At 40.6% G+C, this 24,227-nt stretch overlaps 1 protein-coding gene across 2 annotated transcripts in view; it reads right to left on the bottom strand.

Moving 5' to 3' along the window:
* SLC35D1 (solute carrier family 35 member D1) overlaps positions 1 to 24,227 on the bottom strand; it is a 79,818-nt gene that overhangs the window by 25,036 nt on the left and 30,555 nt on the right. The window contains exons 1-8 of one of the 2 annotated variants that reach the window (XM_006071731.4): positions 21,936 to 22,558; positions 21,092 to 21,125; positions 20,908 to 20,994; positions 20,139 to 20,206; positions 18,531 to 18,602; positions 17,896 to 17,964; positions 15,640 to 15,742; positions 11,952 to 12,044 (exon numbers count right to left, since the gene is read on the bottom strand). In XM_006071731.4, the coding sequence (XP_006071793.1) occupies positions 11,952 to 12,044; positions 15,640 to 15,742; positions 17,896 to 17,964; positions 18,531 to 18,602; positions 20,139 to 20,206; positions 20,908 to 20,994; positions 21,092 to 21,125; positions 21,936 to 22,138 (729 nt within the window). In that variant the 5' untranslated portion in view covers positions 22,139 to 22,558. Of the gene's footprint in view, positions 1 to 11,951; positions 12,045 to 15,639; positions 15,743 to 17,895; positions 17,965 to 18,530; positions 18,603 to 20,138; positions 20,207 to 20,907; positions 20,995 to 21,091; positions 21,126 to 21,935; positions 22,559 to 24,227 lie in introns of those variants that run through there. The other variant, XM_044944874.2, reaches the window with a different exon arrangement.

Here is a 24,227-nt window from a genome sequence, read left to right as displayed (position 1 = left end):
TATTGCTGTTTCTTTAACTCACTGAACTTTTCTTCCTGCGTAGAGTGCCTGATCTGTTGCTTGATACTTTCTGCTTTATTTTTAAATTCTGATTATATTTTTCATCCCTGCAAGTTCCACTTGAGCCTTTTTAAATATATATATATATGTATATATATATATATTTTTTTTTTTTTCTCTTCTCATCCTTTCTCTCTCAACAATCCTTTACCGCTTTCAATGTACAATTTGACACCTACTAAAACTCAATCGTGCTCCAGACCCCATGGTGGGCCTCAGAGCACTGAGCTGAAGATAGTTCAATTGAATTTGTTGATAATGAAGGGATAAACAGTGGCAATAAAAATGCACTGCCTTAACAGTTAAAAATGCACTGCCGTATATTGTGGAGCACTTTATAGTTGGCAAAGTGCTTCTGTATACACCTCATCATTTGAGTCCTACAACAAGCCTGTGAGGTAGAAAGACCAAGTCCTATTATTCCCAGAAGACAATGAGTGACTGTCTTTAGGTAACACAGCTAATCAATGGGAGACTTAATACATTTCAAGCCCAATGTTCTCTACATTGAACATTAAACTCTAGTCAGAAAAATGCCCCACATATATAGTGCACAGTGCCCTTTGGGAACATAATAACTATATCTGTAGAATACTAAAAATAAATCTCATGGACATAATTCCATTTATATATAATTCAAAAATAGAAAAATAATTCTCCCAAGATGTTTTTTTTCTTTCCCTACATACTCAGCCTGTCTCTGGAGAAAGCCAGTCAATGGGTCAGGCAGCCTGTTGCATCCCCCTGCTCTGCCACAGGAATGGGTCTTGGCTGAGACAGAACAAGCAGGAGTCATCTGAGAGTACAGCTGCAGGATAAATACAACCCTAACAGCTTTACAGTACAATGGAGTCCACTCTCCCTACCATAAAACAGCATTAAAAATAAATAAATAAATAAAATCCACAACTTATTAAGCTATTATGCTCTAGGTTAAGAAATATTAAGTAACTTTCTCCAAATTATTTAGCTAGTAAACGCCCATGCAGTTCTATAACTTATCATCTTTCCATCTGCACTACTGGGGAAAACCAAAGACAAGGCAATATAGTCTGAATTTTTTTCTCCCAGATGGTTCTACATGGTTACTGAGTCAAAAAGCCAAAGTTCTAATTCCAACTCTGCCATTAATTTCCTATGAGGCCATTAGGAAGTCATTAACCTTTCTAAGCCTCTACCTATGCTGCTGCTACTGCTGCTAAATCGCTTCAGTCGTGTCCGACTCTGTGCGACCCCATAGACGGCAGCCCACCAGGCTCCCCTGTCCCTGGGATTCTCCAGGCAAGAACACTGGAGTGGGTTGCCATTTCCTTCTCCAGTGCATAAAAGTGAAAAGTGAAAGTGAAGTCGCTCAGTCGTGTCCGACTCTTAGCAACCCCATGGACTGCTGCCCACCAGGGTCCTCCGTCCACGGGATTTTCCAGGCAAGAGTACTGGAGTGGGGTGCCACTGCCTTCTCCACTACCTATGCTACAAATATAGAAAACTGCTCCATCTATCTATCCCTTGTGAGAATCAGTTGAGAGAATAAAATACAGACACTTTAAATGTATACATAATTTACATTCAGAGAGAATATTCACTTTAACTTCTACTACTGTTATCTCTCAGTGATAGATGTGCAAGCAAATTTTTCCTCTCTTGAAGACAGAAAATAAAGAAGGCACAGTGAGAATGTACTTTGTTATTCAGGAAAAAAAAAACTTTAAAACAAAACGTCTGCCTCTAGAAAACACTGATAAAGAGCTATTGCGAAGAAAATGACTTGCTTGGTCATTCTTTGTGATATAGAAGTAGATGGGCTCTCTGCCACAAGGCTGGCAATCTTCAATCCTGGCTGACTGGGGGTATGATTACAGATTGAACATACAAAGATGCTTTCTAAGGTTTTTGTCCTGTTTTGAACAGTCTCTGGCTCTACAGGTGCTGATAGTATAATATAAAACAAACCACAGGAATGAAAAGAATTCTGTGGCGTAAGTTTAACTCAGATGACCATTATATTTACTACTGCGGGCAAGAATCCTTTAGAAGAAATGGAGGAGCCATCACAGTCAACAAGAGTCCGAAATGCAGTACTTGGATGCAATCTCAAAAATGACAGAATGATCTGCTTGCTTCCAAGGCAAACCATTCAATATCACAGTATCCAAGTCTATGCCCCAACCAGTAATGCTGAAGAAGCTGATGTTGAATGATTCTATGAAGACCTAAAAGACCTTCTAGAACTAACACCCAAAAAAGATATCCCTTTCATTACAGGGGACTGGAATGCAAACATAGGAAGTCAAGAGATACCTGGAGTAACAGGCAAATTTGGCCTTGGAGTACAGAATGAAGCAGGGCAAAGGCTAATAGATTTTTGCCAAGAGAACCCTGGTCATAGCAAACACCCTCTTCCAATAACACAAGAGAATACTACACATGGACATCACCAGATGGTCAATACCGAAATCAGACTGATTATATTCTTTGCAGCCAAAGATAGAGAAGCTCTACACTCAGCAAACATAAGACCAGGAGCTGACTGTGGCTCAGATCATGAACTCCTTATTGCCAAATTCAGACTAAATTGAAGAAAGTAGGGGAAACCACTAGACCATTCAGGTATGACCTAAATCAAATCCCTCATGATGATACAGTGGAAGGGAGAAATAGATTCAAAGGATTAGGTCTGATTGACAGAGTGCCTAAAGAACTACGGATGGAGGTTTGTGACACTGTACAGGAGGCAATGATGAAGACCATCCCCAAGAAAAAGAAATACAAAAAGGCAAAATGGTTGTCTGAGAAAGGCTTACAAATAACTGTGAAAAGAAGAGAAGCGAAAGGCAAAGGAGAAAAGGAAAGATATACCCATTTGAATGCAGAGTTCGAAAGAATAGCAAGGAGAGATAAGAAAGCCTTCCTCAGTAATCAATACAAAGAAATAGAGGAAAACAATAGAATGGGAAACACTAGCGATCTCTTTAAGAAAATTAGAGATACCTATTTATTTGGGCTCCAAAATCACTGCAGATGGTGACTGCAGCCATGAAATTAAAAGATGCTTACTCCTTGGAAGGAAAGTTATGACCAACCTAGATAGCATATTAAAAAGCAGAGACATTACTTTGCCAACAAAGGTCCATCCAGCCAAAACTTCTAAACGGTGGTATTGGAGAAGACTTTTGAGAGTCCCTTGAACAGCAAGGAGATCCAACCAGTCCATCCTAAAGGAAATCAGTCCTGAATATTCATTGGAAGGACTGATGCTGAAGCTGAAATTCCAATACTTTGGCCACCTGATGTGAAGAACTGACTCATTTGAAAAGACCCTGATGCTGGGAAAGATTGAAGGCCAGAGTAGAAGGGGATGACTGAGGATGAGATGGCTGGATGGCATCACTGACTCAATGGACATGAGTTTGAGTAAGCTCTGGGAGTTGGTGATGGACAGGTAAGCCTGGCATGCTGCAGTCCATGGGGTTGCCGAGTCGAACATGATTGAGTGACTGAACTGAACTGAATGAAGATAATGGCAACATCCTTCAAAAGGTCCCAAGCATGCACTGATGCACTCTGTGCCCCCAACCCTGCAGCAGGCCATTGCCAACCCATGCCTCCACTGGAGACTCCTGATCACTCACAGGTAAGTCTGGGCCAGTCTCTTGTGGGGTCACTGATCCTTTCTCCTGGGTCCTGGTGCACACATGGTTTTTTTTTGTGCCCTCCAAGAGTCTATTTTCCCAGTCTTGTGGCACTGGAGCAGTGGCTGCACAGTGCTGGAGCGACTTGGAGGAGATACCCCACATCCAAGGGCAAAGGAGAAGCCCCAACAAGACGGCAGGAGGGGTAAAACTGTCTTTAGAATCAAACCCCATACCTGCCAGAGACACTCAGAGGACTCAAACAAACCTTGTACACACCAGGACCCAGAGACCCCACAGAGACTGAGACAGAACTCTGTTTGAGTGTCCCCTGGGAGGTATGGGTCAGCAGTGGACGGCTACAGGGGCAAGGGGCTCTGGGTGCATTAGATCTGGGTATGGCATACACCCTCTTGGAGGAGGTCGCCATTAACCCCATCATAGAGAAAGATCTAGTCATTCGTAAATAAAGAATAACTGATCCAATCCACTCATATTATGTTTGAGAATACCAAGGCCCAGAAAAGCAGAAGGGCCCTGTCTCTATATGGGAAAGAACACTTCAGGGTTTGAGAATCAGTCTATAATGGTTCACAGAGTGACCCAGAAAAGATTAATAACCCTGGACAGGCTAAAGCAACAGCCTAATAATTCTTCATTATTTAGTAGCAATGCTTAGTAAGAGATACCGCCTGGTAGATAATTTGTGCAGGAACTTTTCCTGTAAAACTCATCTGAGCCATGTAATGTAACCAGTGACAGAATGAAGACATTATACAGGGTGCAAGTGCCTACAGTGCCGGCCTTGTGAGAGCTACAGCAAAGGGTCTGTTCTCCCACCCCTACGTGAGAACACCTAACAGGGTGTGCGGCCAGCAAGCCAGGCTCCAGCTCCCGAGGCTCTGAATCGCTGGCTTTGTGCTGCACACATTCCCTTTAGGAGGCAGTGACTAACAAGTTGAAACGCAGTCTTTTCAATCTGACACTTCAGAAAGCCATTAGTTAACTGGTGCTTGCTCCACCTTTATCAATGTTAACTAGATATCTTCCGTTAAAAGAAAAGCTGGCTTTATCACAGTTTTTGGTTTTGTTTTTTTCTAAGGAGTATGTTTTAAAGTTAGAAGATTTGTGTTTAGAAAAACTAAATGCTGAATATATTGGTTCCTTGGTTTCTGGTAAGCCCAGGACTTCGAGAACTTAAACTTTTTGAAAAATTACACCACACACACACACACACACACGGTTTCTCAGAACACTTTGCCAAGGACAAGTATTACGTGCTCACTGGGATGAGTTGTACAACTGGATCTTACCTTTCACTTTTATAGAAATTTAGTTATTTTCTTCACTGGCTTTCAATTTTTCCTTAAAAGCTGTGCCAGCCCCATCAACTGCTCTGTGTAACTCCTGCCTCCCTTTCAGAGCCCTCTTATTGGATTCTTGCTCCAACAGAGGGAAGTCTTCCCTTCTCTCCCTACTAAGGTTAACAGTGGGATTTTCAGAAAAATAATTTGGATCTGATTTTGCTTCAGTTTGAATCCTGGGTCAGGAGTCTGAAACTCTGAAACAGTGAAAGCAAGTTAATTTGCCCCACTTCCCCCAGTGATTTTAAAGTTTAGAATTCATCACTGGATAGCCATTATTTACAGAAAAAAACTTTATCTTTTTTTATGTTACTTTTATAAAATGCAGTTTAAATAAATTCATACAGTTCTACAATCAGAAAAAAAAAAAAGTAATGAAGTCTCCATTGCATTTCTGTTCTACACTTTCCTGTTTTCTCTCTCACAAGCAAACTGGTGATTACTTTATTAGTTTCATGTATATTCTTCCATAGTCTCTTTACTTAAACAGTAAGTAAATTAAATGAATGTGTACATATATTTTTATTTTTTCCTTTGTATTTTATTCTAAAGCTAGTATACCAGATGCACTATTTTACACTGTGCTTTTTCATTTAATAATTTATCTTGGCAATCTTTTCATTCAATTGAGATCTTCCAAATAAAATAGCCCTAGGTCAGGAAAGCCATAAGTCCAATAGATGAGAGCAGTTTATTAGCATAGCTTATTAGGAGTCAGGGAGCAACTGGGCTCATGCCAGCTGTCAGGAACAGCAGCTCAGTCTCCATACTGGCGTGCCTTCTACTCCTCAGGCATGCTGTCTCAGCCCTGAAAAAGCCCTACCTACAGAACCCATCAACTTAGTGGATCCAGCCTACTCAGTTACCACGTGACAGAGCAGGCCGAGAGAGCAGACAGGACTTACCCAGCGCCAGATAGTGCTCATAAACAGACCTGGAAGTTGCTGGTCTTTTGCATTCTGGCCCCAACTTCTCTCAGCTGTACCACTTATGTCACAAACTTTTAGGGATGTGTCATTATCGACATAATAAATTTCAAATTCCTGTGCCTAGCACTGGTTCCAACTTAGAAGGAAGTGGGGTGTGGTGTGGCAGGAAGAGGGAGACACTAACTGTAGAGTCAGGAAATCTGGGATCTAGTCCAGAGCCCTCTTTGGGCCCCAGTTCCTTCATCTGTGAGATAAGGGGCTGGAACCACATGCTCTCCAAAGGCTCTCAGCTAAAGGCTCCAAAGTCCTTGACTTACACCTTCTAACCACACTGAAGATTCTGGTCCTTGGGGCTGTGCCTGTGCTCAGGTTGTCAATTCCACCTGGAATGTACCTTTTGTTTCTCTGCCTCTACATCTTTCAAGGCCCACTCTGACTTCTCCTGATATTTACCTCTTCAGAAAACGTCCCCTGTGAACAAGCTCCTACGTCAGCCCTTAGAATACTTGGCCTAGACTACCCCTTCTAAAGAGCCACACCAACTGGTCCCTGAGTCCATACATTCAGTGCCTGCTCAAACAAAGCTTATAAAGATACCTTCCCTAATCATCTTATCCAAAATAGTACTTCCCTAATCACTCTCTTCCTTATCTCTCTTTATAGCTCTTACTATATAATTTATGTTTAGTCTATCTTATACCATTGGAATGTAAGCTCCTTTGAAGCAAAGGCATGTGTTTTTAACTTAGAACAGCACCTGACATATAAGAAGCACTCAATAGGTATTTGCTGAATGAAATAATTATTTGTAAACAATTAACAACAAAGCCAAGCTGCAGAGACTCCACTTCTAATATTAATCTGAGATATTTCTTCCATTTAATAGCTTGTTCTGTATGCAGAGTCCCGAACAGGGGAAAGGGTCAGTCAGGGAGTCAGCAAATGGCTTTGGGAGATAGATGTGGTCAGGCAAATAGCAAGAGATCTCCTTGGAGTCAGAAAGACTGGTTTTAGGGAATTCCCTGGTGGTCCAGCAGTTAGGACTCTGTGCTTCCACTTCAGGGGACCCAGGTTTGATCCCTGGTCAGGAAACTAAAATCCCTCAAGTTTCATGGTATGGCCAAACAAACAAACAAAAAAGGCAGAGTGGTTTTAGTACTAAACTCTGTCATCAGGTAACCTCAAGCATGTCTTTAACCTCTATAAACCAGATGAACAACCTACCACACAGGTACACAAAGAAGATTAGGGAAAATGATTAACATGGAAGCACCTTATCAGGTACACAGCACCATATCCTACAGGTGAAGTATTACTTGAACACCAGAAGTAGACTGAAACTGTTAATATGGAACAGTTCTATTTAAAGCTAAACTGTCACATCAGAAAGTGTCCACTCTTTAAAAAAATACATGCACATACATGAATGTTTGTCCACTTATACATACATATATTTTGAAGGGGAAACCCAACCTAAAAGACACACACAGAACATGAACTGGACTTAACAGAAAACACTTACTTGAAATCCTGCCACATATTCTACTCTGTAATGTGAACCCTTTTGCCAGAACTTCAGACAAGCAGTCCTCTGACTATGAAACTGAACCTTTCAGGGGAAGGAATCAACTGCAACCTCTGGCAGGATACCATGAGCCTCTAGGACGTGTTAGGGCATCTATGGCCCCCCACCCCCCCACCCCCCCGCCAGTGCTTCTGTGCTGGTCAATAAAAGCAAACCATTCAACCACTTCTGTAAGTTGTACCTCTAATGATGACACTCAAAGAACAGGTCAGTGTTACTTGTTGCAGCTGGTGGATCAGAAAACCAAGCCCTACCTTCTCTAATAAGCCAAGCTTGGTATTTCACCCACACCTGCTTCCTCCTGCAATACTTACAGTACTGACTGATTGGCACACACTTTGGTGCTGGATCTTACACCACCTCTATAGCATGTCAAATGTCTTCCTTGAGTGGCAAAGACTGTGTTGTATTTCTCACATATTCCCAAGAGAACTTAGCACAGGCCTTTCTCAGCACGAGAAATATGCTCAGAAATACTGAACTGACTGAATCCCAACTGAATTTGAAATTGTAGCAGTAAGCATACAAAAATTTAGAAACAAAGGAACTTAGAGACAAACTCAGAATTCTTGGAGGTCCTAAGTGCCGAATTTAATTCAAAACCTACCAAACAGTACCGATTATTCATATCATTTGTATTTTCATTTCTGTTTGTAGGCAAATTTCCATAAGACAGGCATTCCCTCTCCAGCAAGGAGGTAGAATTGATCCACTTCCATTTTCCAACCCACAATGCCCCCAACAGTTCTCCCACAGAACCTATAACACAGATGACTCTGCTGCTGACAGGTCTGCTCCCCAAGACAACTAAACGATCCCCAGAGGCAAGAATACCACCTAGTTCATCTTTCTTTCATGTCACCTGAGCCCAGAGACACATAACAGCGCTTAATAACTACCCAAGAATGTTAAGAAAAAGAACATGAGATTTTAAGCCTGCCAGCCAGTAGATCCATCTGTACTCCAATCAAGATTGACAGGAGAAATATCAAGAACCTCAGATATGCAGATGACACCACCCTTATGGCAGAAAGTGAAGACCTAAAGAGCCTCTTGATGAAAGTGAAAGAGGAGAATGAAAAAGTTGGCTTAAAGCTCAACACTCAGAAAACGAAGATCATGGCGTCTGGTCCCATCACTTCATGGCAAATAGATGGGGAAACAGCGGAAACAGTGTCAGACTTCATTTTTTTGGGCTCCAAAATCACGCAGATGGTGACTGCAGCCATGAAATTAAAAGACGCTTACTTTTTATGTTATGACCAACCTAGACAGCATATTCAAAAGCAGAGACATTACTTTGCCAACAAAGGTCCATCTAGTCAAGGCTATGGTTTTTCCAGTGGTCGTGTATGGATGTGAGAGTTGGACTGTGAAGAAAGCTGAGCGCCGAAGAATTGATGCTTTTGAACTATGGTGTTGGAGAGGGAGACCAGTCCTGGGTGTTCTTTGGAAGGAATGATGCTAAAGCTGAAACTCCAATACTTTGGCCACCTCATGAGAAGACTCATTGGAAAAGACTCTGATGCTGGGAGGGATTGGGGGCAAGAGGAGAAGGGGACAACAGAGGATGAGATGGCTGGATGGCATCACTGACTCAATGGACATGAGTTTGAGTAAACTCCAGGAGTTGGTGACGGACAGGGAGGCCTGGCGTGCTGCAATTCATAGGGTCGCAAAGAGTCGGACACGACTGAACAACTAAACTGAACTGAACTGAAATATTTTATAAGAATCATATTAATTGATAATAAGAATGAGGATGAACAAACACGTGAAACCCAAAAACACTGATGGGATTGATCACAAAGCAACTGAGTTCAGTCTCTTAATTAGTTTATCATCCCAACTTGAAAGCATTTTGATACATTCTGTCATTCTTTAAAAACATTATTCTTTCAAAAAAACCTTTCATGACCTTTGCTTGGCATTTTTATTAAGAAAAACAAAAAGATTACTCAAATTCCACTCCTCTGCCTTAAAAAAGTCGTGTGCGACTCTTTGCGACTCCATGGACTATAGCCTGCCAGGCTCCTCAGTCCATGGGATTTTCCAGGCAAGAATACTGGAGTGGGTTGTCATTTCCTTCTCCAGAGGATCTTCCCGACCCAGGGATTGAATCCTGGTCTCCCGCATTGTAGGCAGACACTTTACCATCTGAGCCACCAGGGAAGCTTTAAAAAAGAAGAGTAAAATCTAAATCTCATCCCAATATAGGTGGCAAAGTCATTTTTTCCACTCTAAGTAAACACTTATATTGAAGCATTTAAAATTTAAAGTATGTTAGTGAACTTCAAAACATGCACGGATTTTGCTACAACCTGGCAGGTAACTTCTAGTTAAATGATCATCACTCTGGAATGAAGAAATATCTCCTTCAGTCAATTTTTTCAAGTAGCTACAAGCTACTAGTCAAAGTTTCAAATTAATGAAAATTACATTTTTTGCCAAGTCTGTAAAATACCTAACCACATTAATTCTTCCAACTTTCTCATGTACAAATTGGCCTGAAGATTTGGAACACCTGTGCTGCCATGAGGTATCGAGTTATTTTACATTACATTCTTGCCCCAAAGCTAAAGGGTGGAGGGTGCTTCTGCTCAGGTTAGCTAGAGGTAGGCAGAGCACTGAAGAGACCACGGTCCCTGCAGTCAGGCTTGGGTTTAAGTCCTGACTCTACTACCCCACTGACAGTATGATGCTGGGCAAGTTATTCAGTCTCTCTGAACCTCTATTTCCACAGTAATAAAATAGGGTTCTTTCAGGGACTTCCCCGGTGGTCCAGTGGCTAAGACTCTGAGCTCCCAATGCAAGGGACCTGGGCTTGATTTCTGGTCAGGGAATTAGATCCCACATGCAGCAACTAAAGATCCTGCATGCCATAACACTGAATAGCCCACGTGCTGTGACTAAGACCCAATGCAGCCAAATAAATAAAATAAAAATAAATTTTAATTAAAAAAAAATACAGGGTTAATTCAAACTTCCTATAGCTGTTATGGGGTCCATAAAGTTAAAGTTGCTCAATCTTGTCCAACTCTTTGTGACCCCATGGACTATACAGTGTCTGGAATTCTCCAGGCCAGAATACTGGAGTGGGTTAACCTTTCCCTTCTCCAGGAGATCTTTCCAAACCAGGGATCAAATCCAGGGCTCTTGGATTGCAGGCGGATTCTTTACCAGCTGAGCCACAAGGGAAGCCCAAGAATACTGGAGTGGGTAGCCTATCCCTTCTCCAGGGGATCTTCCCGACCCAGGAATTGAACTGGGGTCTCTTGCGTTGCAGGTGGATTTTTTACCAACTAAGTGATCAGGGAATCCTTGGGGACCATATTACATTATATATACATAAAGTGAGTAGCACATAAAAGGAACTCAATAAATGTTAATTTCTTTCCCACTTTTTTCAGAACCACAAAAAAACTTATTCAACACTCTATTCATTAAAACATTTACATATTGACAGTTCTATACCAATTTTATGAGAAAGAGCTCTTGATTTAAAAAAAAAAAGCTTCATAAGCAGTCACTCTTCTCCTACCGCTGATTTTTTTTAACAGCCTAACTATTTCCAAAAACCTTTGCTTTACTTTGGTTCTGACTGATCTGTGGAATTTGTCACTGTCATTAGAATAAATAATCAACACATTTATTCTGAAGAAACTACTAGCCAGGGGAATCATTACAAGGAATTTTGGTACAGAAATCCTTGGCAGAATTCTAGATTTCCATTAAGTTCTCAAAATTTTGTGAATTCTAACAAAATGTTACCAATTTGTATCCTATGAATATGCATTTGTTTCAGAGAAAAATTCTTGTCTGGATTTAGTTTGTTATGTTATTCTGGATTTAGCTAGACATTCGCAGAAAATGAGTTAACTACTATATTAGTTGCTATTTATGTGGTTAAGTCACCACTGGGCTAAATTATCTCCTGAGGGGAAAAAACAGTCTGGGATTTAAGCCAGCATAACAACTGTCACCAAAACTGAGCTTCTGGAGATGCCAAGCATTTTGTTTAGGTCTGATGAATTCTACTACTTCTGGATTTTTTGTTTTCCAAGGATAGTCTGCTACTATTCCTACTCTGTAGTTCAGCAGAAATGTAAAAGTTCCCTTCCTCTAACCTTCTGGCACGTAAGAGAAGGACGACAGACGGCATGCACTATTTTTATGTTGACAGCCAGAGCTATTTTAAGCTATTTTAGTACTATCCAAAAAGGTTAGCATGACATTAGCAAGTTAAAAAGTAAATTCTTGGTTTTTGGTCACTTAGTAAGAACATTACTTTTTAACAACCGAACTGTCTACCTTTTGGTCATACAAATAAAAATAAAATTCCAAAACATAAGGCATGATTGAAGCCATAATTAGAAAGTCTTACCTTTTGGGCATCTCCCGTAAAATATGCAATGGCCAGGGTGGGCAGAATCATGAACAGTGCATTGTAATAGAGCAGACCATATTTTCCCAGCTCCTAGGAGAGTAAAAAACTAGGTGGTTCATTTGGTTCCAGCTGATAGATGGAGACAACCCTGAACAGAACACCACCCCCATTATACACACACACCACAATATACATAGCGCATTAAGTCAGAAGTTTTGCAAACACTAACAAATAACCTAAGCTTTCAAAAAAAAAGCAAACTTACAAGATTTTTAGTTTATTTGACATAAGTTCCTTGAGTACTTAAAATCAGATAAATAAAAATGATATCAAGTGGCTGTCTCAAAACAGCAAGGAGAAAGAACAAAAAACATACATCTCTATAGAGACATGTCCTTGGAGCCCTTCCCTTTCTAAAACTTAATCAAAAGTCCCCAGGTAAGTCCTAGGCTGTTTCAGAAACATAGCAGTGAGATTTGAGAGAGAAGAAAGGCCAGATCCACACACAGACTCACACCTAGAACAACACAGACAGATACAACTTCCCAGTATTTCTGAAGTTATTTCTGAAAATGTACATGGGAAGTATAATGAAGATTAAGATTACTCCAAAAAGAAAAAAAAAGGAAAGAAAAAGATTACCATTACCCTACAATTCCCAAAACATGGTATGCCTAGTTGTGCCCTCAGCTACTTGGGAGCCAAAAAGGACTGCACACATCTTCAAACACAGGGAACCTATGAGAACTCTGGGTCTACCTGTGATTCACACAGTTCTGGGACATTCAGCAGGAAGCCGTCACCTGAAAAAGCAGTCCTAGAGTTTAGGGGATAAAGGAGTAGTGAGGATAGGGCCATAATATCTGCCTAACTTCTGTGATTGGAAAGATCACCAACTGATATGAAAAGTCAAACTACCTTCTCAAAAGCAGATTTTTTTTCTTCAGTGATTTAAAAAAAATTTTTTTTATTTTATATTGGCATATAGTTGATTAACAATGTTGTGTTAGTTTCAAGTGTACAGCAAAGTCATTCAGTTATACACATACATGTTATATCTATTCTTTTTCAAATTCTTTTCCCACTTAGGTTATTACAGAATATTGAGCAGAGTTCCCTGTGCTTTATCAAAAGCAGCTTTGAAAAACTGGAAAACAAAGATGCAACAATAGAAAACTAGTTGATTAGACTATGATATACCCATACAATGAAATATTATGCAGCCACTAAAAATGTTTAGTAACACTGACTGGTGAGGAAGGTGCTCATGAAACAGTACCAAATGAAAAATACAAATTAGAAAACATTACGTATCATCACTCTCTTAAGTTCTTCTCATAGTTAAGTGTGTACATGCATATATAAACACACACACGTTCCTACAAAAGGGTATCTACTGATACAGTGCTTCTCACTCAATGGTGGAATTAAGAGATTTATATTTTCTTCCTCTTGTTTAACTATGTTTGCTACCACTTCTATTATAAATACATGTTATTTGTATGAGTTCTTTAAAGTTGAAAATGTTTTAAATTCAATAGCTGCATTCAGGTCTGAAATACAGCGCTAAGTCCTTAGGCCATGGGATTCATGCTCAAAGGACCATGATTACAAGTAGTTCTGAAATTATAGGTAATAAAACTCCAGATTTATTAAAAAGCATCTCAGACAGCAAGACAGCAAGAAAAAAGCCATAGTGGGACAAAGCAACCCGTAACATCAGGTCCCCCCTCAGCAAGAGATGTGTTATCCAGGAAGTAGAGGATGCCTACACACACACCCCATCCAGACAACTGACAAAGGCCAAACTGTTGTTTTTTCTTTTTACTTGCTGTTTTGAATATCTTTTCTCCTGTCCTCTTAAATAGAGGACATTGACTAAAATTTAATGTAGGCCATCATCATAAACATGATTATACTGTGTTTTTACATGATGTTGCCATGTTTGAGTAGTCCACTTGACTGTCAGTTTTCCTGTTTCTCCTGTTATCAGCCAAACTTTTATACTGCTGGTAAGCCTATTCCTTTAGATAGGATTGTTGCTCCTAATCCATGAACTATGAAAAGCAGATTAATATGCTTAGAAATTCTAATACAAGTAAGTCATAAGTCATTTCTGAATGAGGAACTAAAGGACATCCCTGGAAATAAATACAGAATACAGAAACCATCTTTGCTTTCTTCTACATTCTAGGATGTAGTCCAGTAGTCATGTATGAGAGTTGGACAGACGGATTGAAGCACTGAAGGATTGATGCTTTTGAACTGTGGTGTTGGAGGAGACTCTTCAGAGTCCCTTGGACTGCAAGGAGATCCAACCAGTCCATCCTAAAGGAAATCAGTCCTGAATATTCATTGGAAGGACTGATGCTGAAGCTGAAACTCCAATACTCTGGCCACTGGATGCAAAGAATTGACTCATTGGAAAAGACCCTGATGCTGGGAAAGATTGAAGGCGGGAGGAGAAGGGGACAACAGAGGATGAGTTGGTTGGATGGCATCACCGACTCAATGGACATGAGTTTGAGTCAATTCTGGGAGTTGGCGATGGACAGGGAGGCCTGGTGTGCTGCGGTCTATGGGGTCGCAAAGAGTGAGGACACGACTGAGCAACTGAACTGAACTGAGGACGTACTCTAGATTGTGCTATCACAGTAGTTACTGGCCAAAGGCAGCGATTTCAATGTAATTAGAATTACATTCAACTACGACTGCAGTTCCTCAATTAGGCCATCACCTATCAAGTGCTCAACAGCTATGTGTGGCTAGGTGCTACCATTAACGGATTGGAAGAAATAACAGATTTCCATCATTACAGAATTGTACTGGACAGTACTGTTTTAGACAGCTAAGGCTGGTGGACTAATAAAATGTTATTATTCCTACCTATTTCCAAAGCAGCAAAAACACAGAGCAAAACTAAATCTCAAACTGCTCCCTTTTCTCTAGCTATAGTACAAAGATAAAAAATTTTAATAGTAGCCCCCATTAAAATGCAATCATCACATAGCCATCAAGGCAAATAAATGGAGAAAAAGGCATAAAAGGTATATTCACAGAAAAGGTGTTGGAAATAGATCTGTACTGTCCCTAGATCTTCTAGGTTAATTAAGAAATGATTTAAAGTATATGGGAGGATGTGCACAGGTTACACGTAAATACGATTCCATTTTATATAAGGTACTTGAGCATCCAAGGATTTTTGTAATCTCAGGGGTTCCTGGAACCAGTCCCCCAAAGATACTGAGGGACAACTGTCTGTAGGACAAATATGCAAAGTCCATTCTTGTTCTGCAGCTGCTTCTAAATCACTTCTGAAATCTGCTCAAGGGCTTCCAGATACTTCTTTCTTGTCCAGGTCCCTCACCAAGTCCTCCAGGACATAGCCATGAACATTCATGACACTTTTCTCTAATGAACACTTCTTATATCACTATCCCACTCAAAGTCAATATTCACCCAGTCCCTTCCAAAAAAGCCAACAGTAAAATCTAATTGCTAATTAGAAAATAAAGTTTCTTACATGAGCACCAAGGTCCAGGCATTTTTACCCTCAGAGATTCCCTAGTCTTTCTTATCTTTCCTAAGTATCTTCCTTTATTCTCCACTTTTTCCCTGAAGGACTGACATGACCATTCCCAGTATCAGTAAACATCTCTTAAAGAAGCATTAGATTGCTACCTACTTTTGAATCTAATTTTTGTTTTACGTAGGCACCATTTGCTGCTGTCAGGACATCATTGATCAGAATAAAAATATATCCTTCCAGATCAAATGCCAAGTCAGAGCTGCAAAATATAAACAACACTTTAATAACAACATTTAAAGAACATGCATTAAATTTTAAATAGGTCTGAACTACAATATTTCCAAGAACATATGCTTATCTACATAAGTGAATATTACACATTTTATCAGCTACTAGTATTTCCCTGTTCCAGGTTACAGTTTGCAATTTCATAATCAGTAAGGGAGGCTGCAGAAATGAAAAGCACTAATGCTTAAACACAGTCATTTAGCAATAATCAACCTTGTCAGTTAATAGCACACTATTCTGAATTCAAAGTCAGGCAAGACAGAACCAACCAAATTCACCATTAAAGTACATCTGAAGCAAGCAGAAGGCATCAGAGCTCAGTTTCACAGATAAGGAAACCAAAAGGAGAATGAAGTTGTTAACATGGCATTTTTCAAAGGTTCACACAAAAGATAGGTTTATCTTGCATAGATGGCTGGGCCACTCGGTGGAATTTCTGAACTGTGGATTGCAGTTAGTTCTGAGATCACGTCACACTAGTGTCTAAGCACACAGTGTAGACGCAAATACTAAAAATAATTGCCCAGTGAGCATACTACATATAACTAGTGAGACTAGGGAAACTGAAGTTTCTTAGTATTTTGCAGAGCACCAGGCAGAAGAACTTAGTAAACTGAAGAGAATAAATGAAAATCTAAGAAGAGTATTCTATCTGCATACTTTAGCATCCTAGCTAAAACAGGGGCCTCACATTCTGTGCTTCTGCAAAGGTGCTATCTCTTTGGAGTTCAGCTACTCCATGGGACAGACTTCTGAGGAGCTCTATGCCACTGCAATGGCAGGCAGAACTACCTGATGACCCCTCCCTCTTCCAAGCAGCCTGACAACCCTGTAACTCTTCCTCCAAATTTCTTTCCCAAGTAAAAGTTTCTAATTAGATAATGCTGGCCCAGATAGCAGTCTGCCTCAGAAACTTTTTGCAGGCTAGAGTTGGCTTGGAGAAACTTCTGTGTTTGGTTCCATTTTGGATCCCACCAGCTTCAGTGGGATCCAAGATTAGCCGGGCACCTTTAAAAAGAATGGTAGGCGAGTCACACCAAATTTCTCTCCAAGAAGGCAAGATTACCTAGAGGGAAAAGCAGTCAGCTATATAACAAAATTCTAGCAACTAATTACTCTATTTTTTTTTTTTTTAAGAATGAAATTTTACTTGGAGAGTTAGGGTGGAAGAGAATTGACTTCTATTCACCCACACACACACCTGTATTACAGGGATATGATAAAGGTCAATGAGCCAATTCAAGAAGCACACTGGAACTCCCGGATGGAAAATGTATGTCAGGTAGAATCTACAGCATCAGCAAGCCCATACATGCATGCTCTGGGCTGAGTAAAATGTTGTAGAAGACTTCTACTCATCATTTCCATTTTCTGAGTCTTTGTATATGTGCTGCCAAAGCGAGCACTAATTCTCTGAGTCTCTGGATATACATTTTCATCATTTGAAAATTAAAAGTTAAGAACAATGGAAAAAAGCTTTAATAATTTAATAGAATATCCAAGTTTTGGTATTTGTGACGCCCTAGGTGAAGCCAAATAAAGCAATTCTATTATTTATTATCCCATAAGGCAAATAATTCATGATCACTTGTCTTCTCTGCGACACTATTTTCTTCAGCAGCATGCAAAGGAAAAGAATGCCACACGGTTTATAAAAGCACACAGGCTTTGCAGTCAGGCATAGACTCAAACTCCAGGTCTGTCATTTAATAACTATATGACCTCAAGCAAGCTATGGAACTTAGATTTTCACTTCCTTAACATAAATAGGAAAATAATACCCATACGATTCAGTGTAGTTGTGAAAAACACATAAATAGTATGTGTAAAATACCAACATATTGAATGGCATATGGTATGCGCTCAATAAATAGAAGACAGCATAATAAACTCTAAATTACATGAATTTAACTTTTAAGAATCCCAAGAATCTGATTTTGCTAGCCTTAATCTTCATACAACCAAAAAGATTTAACTTTTTGAAGTCTCTGAATACTTTTTAAAGACATGGTTCTAATTTAATCTATAAAAAATTCTCTTCATTGGTAATTAATCATTTATTATCAGTAATTATTGACAAATTCTAATGCCCTCTCATAGGTTTTATACGTGCCCACATCTTACCTTGCTGCTACAAAGGCTCCAATAATCATTGCAAATACAGTCATCTTAATACCCCAAGAAAAAGTCTTCCTATAAAATAATTAAAAAATATACATGTGGCTTTAGTTATTTACAAAGACTCATTTTACAACAAAAGTAGGTTTTCTTCTAAAAAAAACTATAAACAAATGATTCCAAGGAACTGGATATTTAAAAGATATCCAATTTGCTTCTAATGAAGCAAAAACTTATTTTCTTATATAAATAAGTATGCTTATTTCCTATTCTTATGTTATTATTATTGAGTTTACATTTTTGCACATCAGATTTCTTTAAGCAGAAAATAGTCACACACATTTGTAGAAAAACAGCATAGTCATGAACATGATTTAAAACCTATACTGATCTTCTGACTCAGCTTCACCCAGTGGCTTCAGTAGGTATAGGAATTCTTGAAAGCATATCTCACGTTCAGACAGGCTTCCATAAGGAAGTCATAAACTATCAATTCCTATAGCAAAGGAAGAAAGCTGCTTAAACTTCTCAAAAGATAAAGTAAAACAACACAAATGATTGGAATATCTTACATATGCTAGAGACCTTTTCAGGGAGCTAAAAACTTGTTAACGACTGAATATATTAGAAATTTAGCTCACTTGAGTAAAACTCCTTCAGCAAACATTGTAAACAGGATGGAGAACCTTCTCAGAACTGTAAACATTGGCAAGCTGAAAACAAACAAAAAAACTTAGGTAGAATAAAATTTGATTCTCCAAAATTAGTATTTTAAAATAATGCTAACCTTTTCCATTATAAAAATTCCATGCTGATTAACCTGTCACTAAATTAAATCCTTGCTTCTCTATAGAAAATATTTAAAAGTCTGAAAGGGTTGCTTTTATAAAACTACTAGAAGCGAAAAAAAACTGAACTAATTATAAATGGTAGAAAATATACATCTATTATCAAAGACTATTAACAGCCACTTTTTAATTTTACCCTGCTTATTATGTTAGACATATTCATGTTGGTCTTTGAAAGATCTTTCTTTTCTAGACTGATCTCCCTTCCAAGCCCTAACCTTCAAACAAACTGGTGATCATTTTAGCCTATAAAACATTCCTTGATTGTCTTTTTGTGGCAGTAATTCTTTCTTCCTCTAAATTCCCAGAGTATTTTGCTTGCACTAATCGAACATACAGCCTCTTGCAATATAATTATTTCTGACTCTATCATCTCACTCCAAAGTGCCTTATACTTGGCTGGCAATCAAAGATGGGGCATGCATAGATGGATGGAAATGGATGGATGGATGGATGAATGACAATGGAGGAAAAAGAGCAAGCTCTATACACAAGTAACACTCTGCAGCAGGTCTGTATTTCTTTCCAAATGGGTAATGAGATGTATGGATAAAAGGATGCCCACCCGTGATAAATATGACTTCCATGGAACCCTCCCCAGAAATATCATCGTGGTCATTCTGTCAAGTTTCTTGGGTCTGAGGAAATGAAAAAACCTTGGTCTCTGACCCTCAAGAGATCTCTCCATTCTGTTTCACAATCACCCATTACACCAGAGGTTTAACTCACGTGGCAGTGGTGAAGCCCTGGGTTTCTGTTAAATGGTTTCCCTATGTGTATATTTTTAACATCACATGTTCCTGATACATATACTCCTTAAGTGGAGAAGATAAGAATTGGGAAGTTACAGGGTAATAAGAGAGTATTGTCATAGAGTAGACTGCTATTGCTTCTTCCTAAAAGTGAAAACGCTGCCTCTACAGTCATATGACCACAGGAAAAATGTTAATGATATTTTTATCAGGGTTCTATCAGATGTTATTTTAACTACCTCATGTTAATGAAAAACAACATCTAATCTTACTTGTGAAATTTGCCTAAAATATAATATTTAAAAATTGTACTAAAGAACTGAAATCTCAGAAGCCTAACATATATCCTTCACTATTATATGTCTGGAAAAATAATGAAAATCTCCATCACAGTATTTTATAACATTTTAAAGCTTCTATCATCAAAGTGAAAGGGAAAAAAACCCCAAGCAAACAAAAAAACTGCTCTTCCTCTTCAAACTTAAAGAAATTAAACTAAAACCTTTGGTGTAATATTTATTTAGTAACAGAAGCTTTCTGGTCCTTTCTTTTTCAAGAATCAGTACCGATGTGTTAAACATTTGACATTCAAGTACAATTTTAAGAATACATTATATTAACCTCACTAGTAAAATAAAGTTATCCATACTTCAGTTTCTTTGTGCTGAACAGTCCCGTGATTTGGTTCCCAAAATATAGTAGAGGTAGTGGAAACGTCTAGAAAATTTAAAAAGGGATAACAAAACTCAATAATAAAGACAGCTAAAACAAGGTCCTTTTCAAACAGAAACAGTTTTGTTTATATGATCAAATTCTTTCCACATAAAACATAAGATTAGTTCTCACACACAATTTTGGCTCCTGTGAAGCACCCAAACAACATTACTCCTGGATAAAGAGCTCTGTGCAAAAAGAGAGAGGAAAGAATGGAGGGGAAAAAAAGAAATATGAATATGATCAAATCATATGGGACAACATCTTTGCTTTAAAGAATGATACTGTAGAGCCAACAGGTCTAATGTTAGCAGAAAAAGGAAAGGTATTTCATCTTCAGGTGGAGTCAAGCAAAGACAGACCAAAGAATAAAAAACCCAAAGAATAATGACTGAAGGATACACGAGCTAGATTAGATAGACAAATGCAGAAAATGCAATATGGTTGTAATTACAACAAGTGTTTATTAATTAAAACAGAATACAAGATCTAAGGGCTTCTTTTTTTTTTTCTTAACTTTAAAGAGACTGTGGGACTTTTTAAAAACACTTATTACTACATTCATTCTTTACCTTCTTTATACCCACTTTGGACTGGGCAATTTAAGGCTCCAATTTTTAAATATGTAAGGCACCGATGGAAAATATACATAGTGAATTCATTTCGAAAATAAAGTATTGCTTTTTTTTTTTTTTTTTTTTTACCTTTCGAGGTACATTTCTGTCAAAGTCAGGAAACTTGACTACTCTGAGTGCCTTTCCCACCCAGAGTACTGCCACTGTGGCCACCATCTGTAAGCAGAGAACACAGATTCACTGTTCCACACATAAAGACACACTCAGACGTTCCAACGACACAAACCACGTAATGCTGAAGATTCCAACTAACCTGGCCAAGTCCAACACACAGTGAAGAGGGAAATCTACAAAAATGGTAGAGAGAAAGAAAAAAACCCACAGCGTCAGAAAAACCCGAACTCAACCTTACAAATGCAACCTTACAATGCATTTTGATACAAAACACACCAACGTCCGCCCCTTATCCAAATGACAATCAGTGAGGAAAATCACTGATGGTTGTCAGGCAACACCGCTGATTTTGTAGCTTGGGGCTGCCACTTGTCTCATCTTGTCCGTTTCTACAATTTCAGTCAATTTTCTGCAACAGATTTTTCTTGGAAGTTAAGACATACATCTTTTAAACGGTTTCGCACCTTTCTAAAAAGGTGCTTCTGCCTAGGGGTCCCAGTGGGAGCATCACAATTTTAAATGGGCTTGAGGATACCTAGGTCCCCAGAGGCTCTCAGCGAATTCGGGGAATCTTGAAGCCCCGGACCGTGGCCCAGGCTGTGGAGAAGGGCGGGCATCCCTCTCCGGCTACCAGTCAGGCATGCACAGGAGTCGAAGAGTCACGAAGCAACTTCGCTTCGTCGCTCGGAAGAGCGGCGTTTCCAGAGCGCTGCACTGCGGGCAGGGCAGGAGCTTTCCAAACGCACGCCCCGCGGTCCCGAGCTCCGCGCTCGGAGCGGGACCCCCACTCCGGGCCGCCGTGCAAGCCGGCTCCGCCGCCCGGGCCGCGTGTCAGCCGCCTGCCCGCCCTCGCCGGCTCCCGCCCAACTTTGTTCAGCTCCAACTTTGCAGCCCAAGTCCAGGGAGCCGGCGCCCAGCCGCTGCCGCCGCCCGCTCCTTTCCTCTCCTCTCCGCGGCCTGGGCCGCCGCCGCCTCGGCCCTACCTGTAGTTGGTGAGCACGCTCTTGTTGACCACCACGATCAGGAAAGAGCTCACGCCGTAAAAGCCGGCGGCCAGCAGCTTCAGGAATACGGTCAGCGTTTCGGCCGACGCCATCCCCAGCTCCTCCTCATGTCTGTGTGTGGAGGATTTCGCGGGGGCTTCTCCTTTAACCCGGGCATGCTGACGTCTATGAACTTCCGCCATGGCTGCGGCGGCGGGGCCTGCGAGGGAAGCGGCGGGCAGCGGGCCCGAGCGGCGTGGGGGTCTGCGGCGGCAGCTCGCGGGGAGCTCGCGGGGCCGGGGCCGGTGCTCTGAACCCGCTGCGCTCCCCGCCTCGGCTCTCCGCGCGGCTGCCGCCTGTCTCCGCCCAGGGGCAGGGACGCTGGGGTTCACACGCCCGGGGACTTTGATCGGGCATTGTGCAACGCGGGGTCAGAGGGTAGGGACCGCGCCTGGCTCGGCCTGGGCAAGGGCTGGAGAGGGCTCTGGGAAGGGGCACTGGCGACCCTGAGTCCCGGACGGAGAGGGAGAGGAACCTTAAGAGAACCACTCGAGGACACCGGGGCTCCCGGCAGCACAACACACTCGCGGAAAGAAGCTCCGAATAGCGCCTGCGCGCGAGCCTGCTCCGGGTCTCTCCGCGGCCGCGTACCTGGGATGCGGAGGCTGGCGGCTGAAGGGCTGAAAGCCGTATTTTCTAGATAACTCCGGCAGGAGGAAAATAAATAAATAAATAAAGACCCGCCTCCAATAGGTAACAGGTGGTCGGCTCAGTAGTTAACAAGATGCGTGTGTCTAGACTCACTTGAATGCTCTTTTGGTCTCTCTTAAAGAAGGTCCACGCCCTTAAAAAGTATCAGATATGGACCAAGAGTAAACATTCAACAGCTATTTGAGGCATTCTGCGTTGCCTCGGATTTCTTACGGTTTCTGAACCCAGAAAACACCATACAATACAGTCTTATTTGCAGATCAAGGGAGATTGTTTAAAGAAAAGTATTGCGGTATCCAAAAAGTAGAAAGATAATCAATTGGCTTGCAGATTGGTGCAAGAGCAGGGTGTTAAGAGCTGAGTTCCTATTCTAGGTTTCCTAGAAATGCCCCCTCACTAGCTGTGTACTCTTGGGTCAGTGAGTTGACCTCCCTGAGCCTGCATCGCCTCATCTCTGGATATAAAGCTGCTGCTACTGCTGAGTCACTTCAGTCGTGATGGCTCTGCCATCCCTGGGATTCTCCAGGCAAGAACACTGGAGTGGGTTGCCATTTCCTTCTCCAATGCATGAAAGTGAAAAGTGAAAGGGAAGTTGCTCAGTCGTGTCTGACTCTTCGCGACCCCAGGGACTGAAGGCTACCAGGCTCCTCCGTCCGTGGGATTTTCCAGGCAAGAGTACTGGAGTGGGTTGCCATTGCCTTCTCCAGATATAAAGCTAGTTTTCAGTAAATGGTAGACATTGTATATAAGAGAAACAAATCATTATTGAACTGTGGTGTTGGAGAAGACTCTTGAGAGTCCCTTGGACTGCAAGGAGATCCAACCAGTCTATTCTCAAGGAGATCAGCCCTGGGATTTCTTTGGAAGGAATGATGCTAAAGCTGAAACTCCAGTACTTTGGCCACCTCATGCGAAGAGTTGACTCATTGGAAAAGACTCTGATGCTGGGAGGGATTGGGGGCAGGAGGAGAAGGGGACGACAGAGGATGAGATGGCTGGATGGCATCACTGACTCGATGGACATGAGTCTGAGTGAACTCCGGGAGTTGGTGATGGACAGGGAGGCCTGGCATGCTGTGGTTCATGGGGTTGCAAAGAGTCGGACACGACTGAGCGACTGAACTGAACTGAAGCAAAGAAATGACATACCTAACTTTAATGTCAAGAAAGAAAAGTAATTTTGAATTATTTACCCCCAAATTTTGTCTATAACTTTTCAATTTTTTCCACATTTAAAAATTATAGTAAAATTTACATAACACAAAACTTACCATCTTTACCTGGTCTTTATATAGTGAAATATGCATAATATAAAATTTAGTATTTTAACTTTTTTTAAGTACACAGTTCAGTGCTGTTAAGTATATTGTTGCACAACTCTTACTGCTACCCTTCTCTAGAACTTTCACATCATCTCAAACAGATTATGAAACTACAAAACAATAACTCCCCGTTGCTCCCTCCCTCCATCCTCTGGTAACCACTATTCTATTTTCTGTCTCTATAAATTCTATGATTCTAGGTACCTCATATCAGGGGAATCATACAGCATTTGTCCTTTTGTATCTTCATTTCACTTAG

The sequence above is a fragment of the Bubalus bubalis genome, chromosome 6 (assembly GCF_019923935.1).
Source record: "Bubalus bubalis isolate 160015118507 breed Murrah chromosome 6, NDDB_SH_1, whole genome shotgun sequence".
Lineage (NCBI taxonomy): Eukaryota > Metazoa > Chordata > Mammalia > Artiodactyla > Bovidae > Bubalus > Bubalus bubalis.
This window is presented reverse-complemented; position numbering and strand designations above follow the sequence as displayed.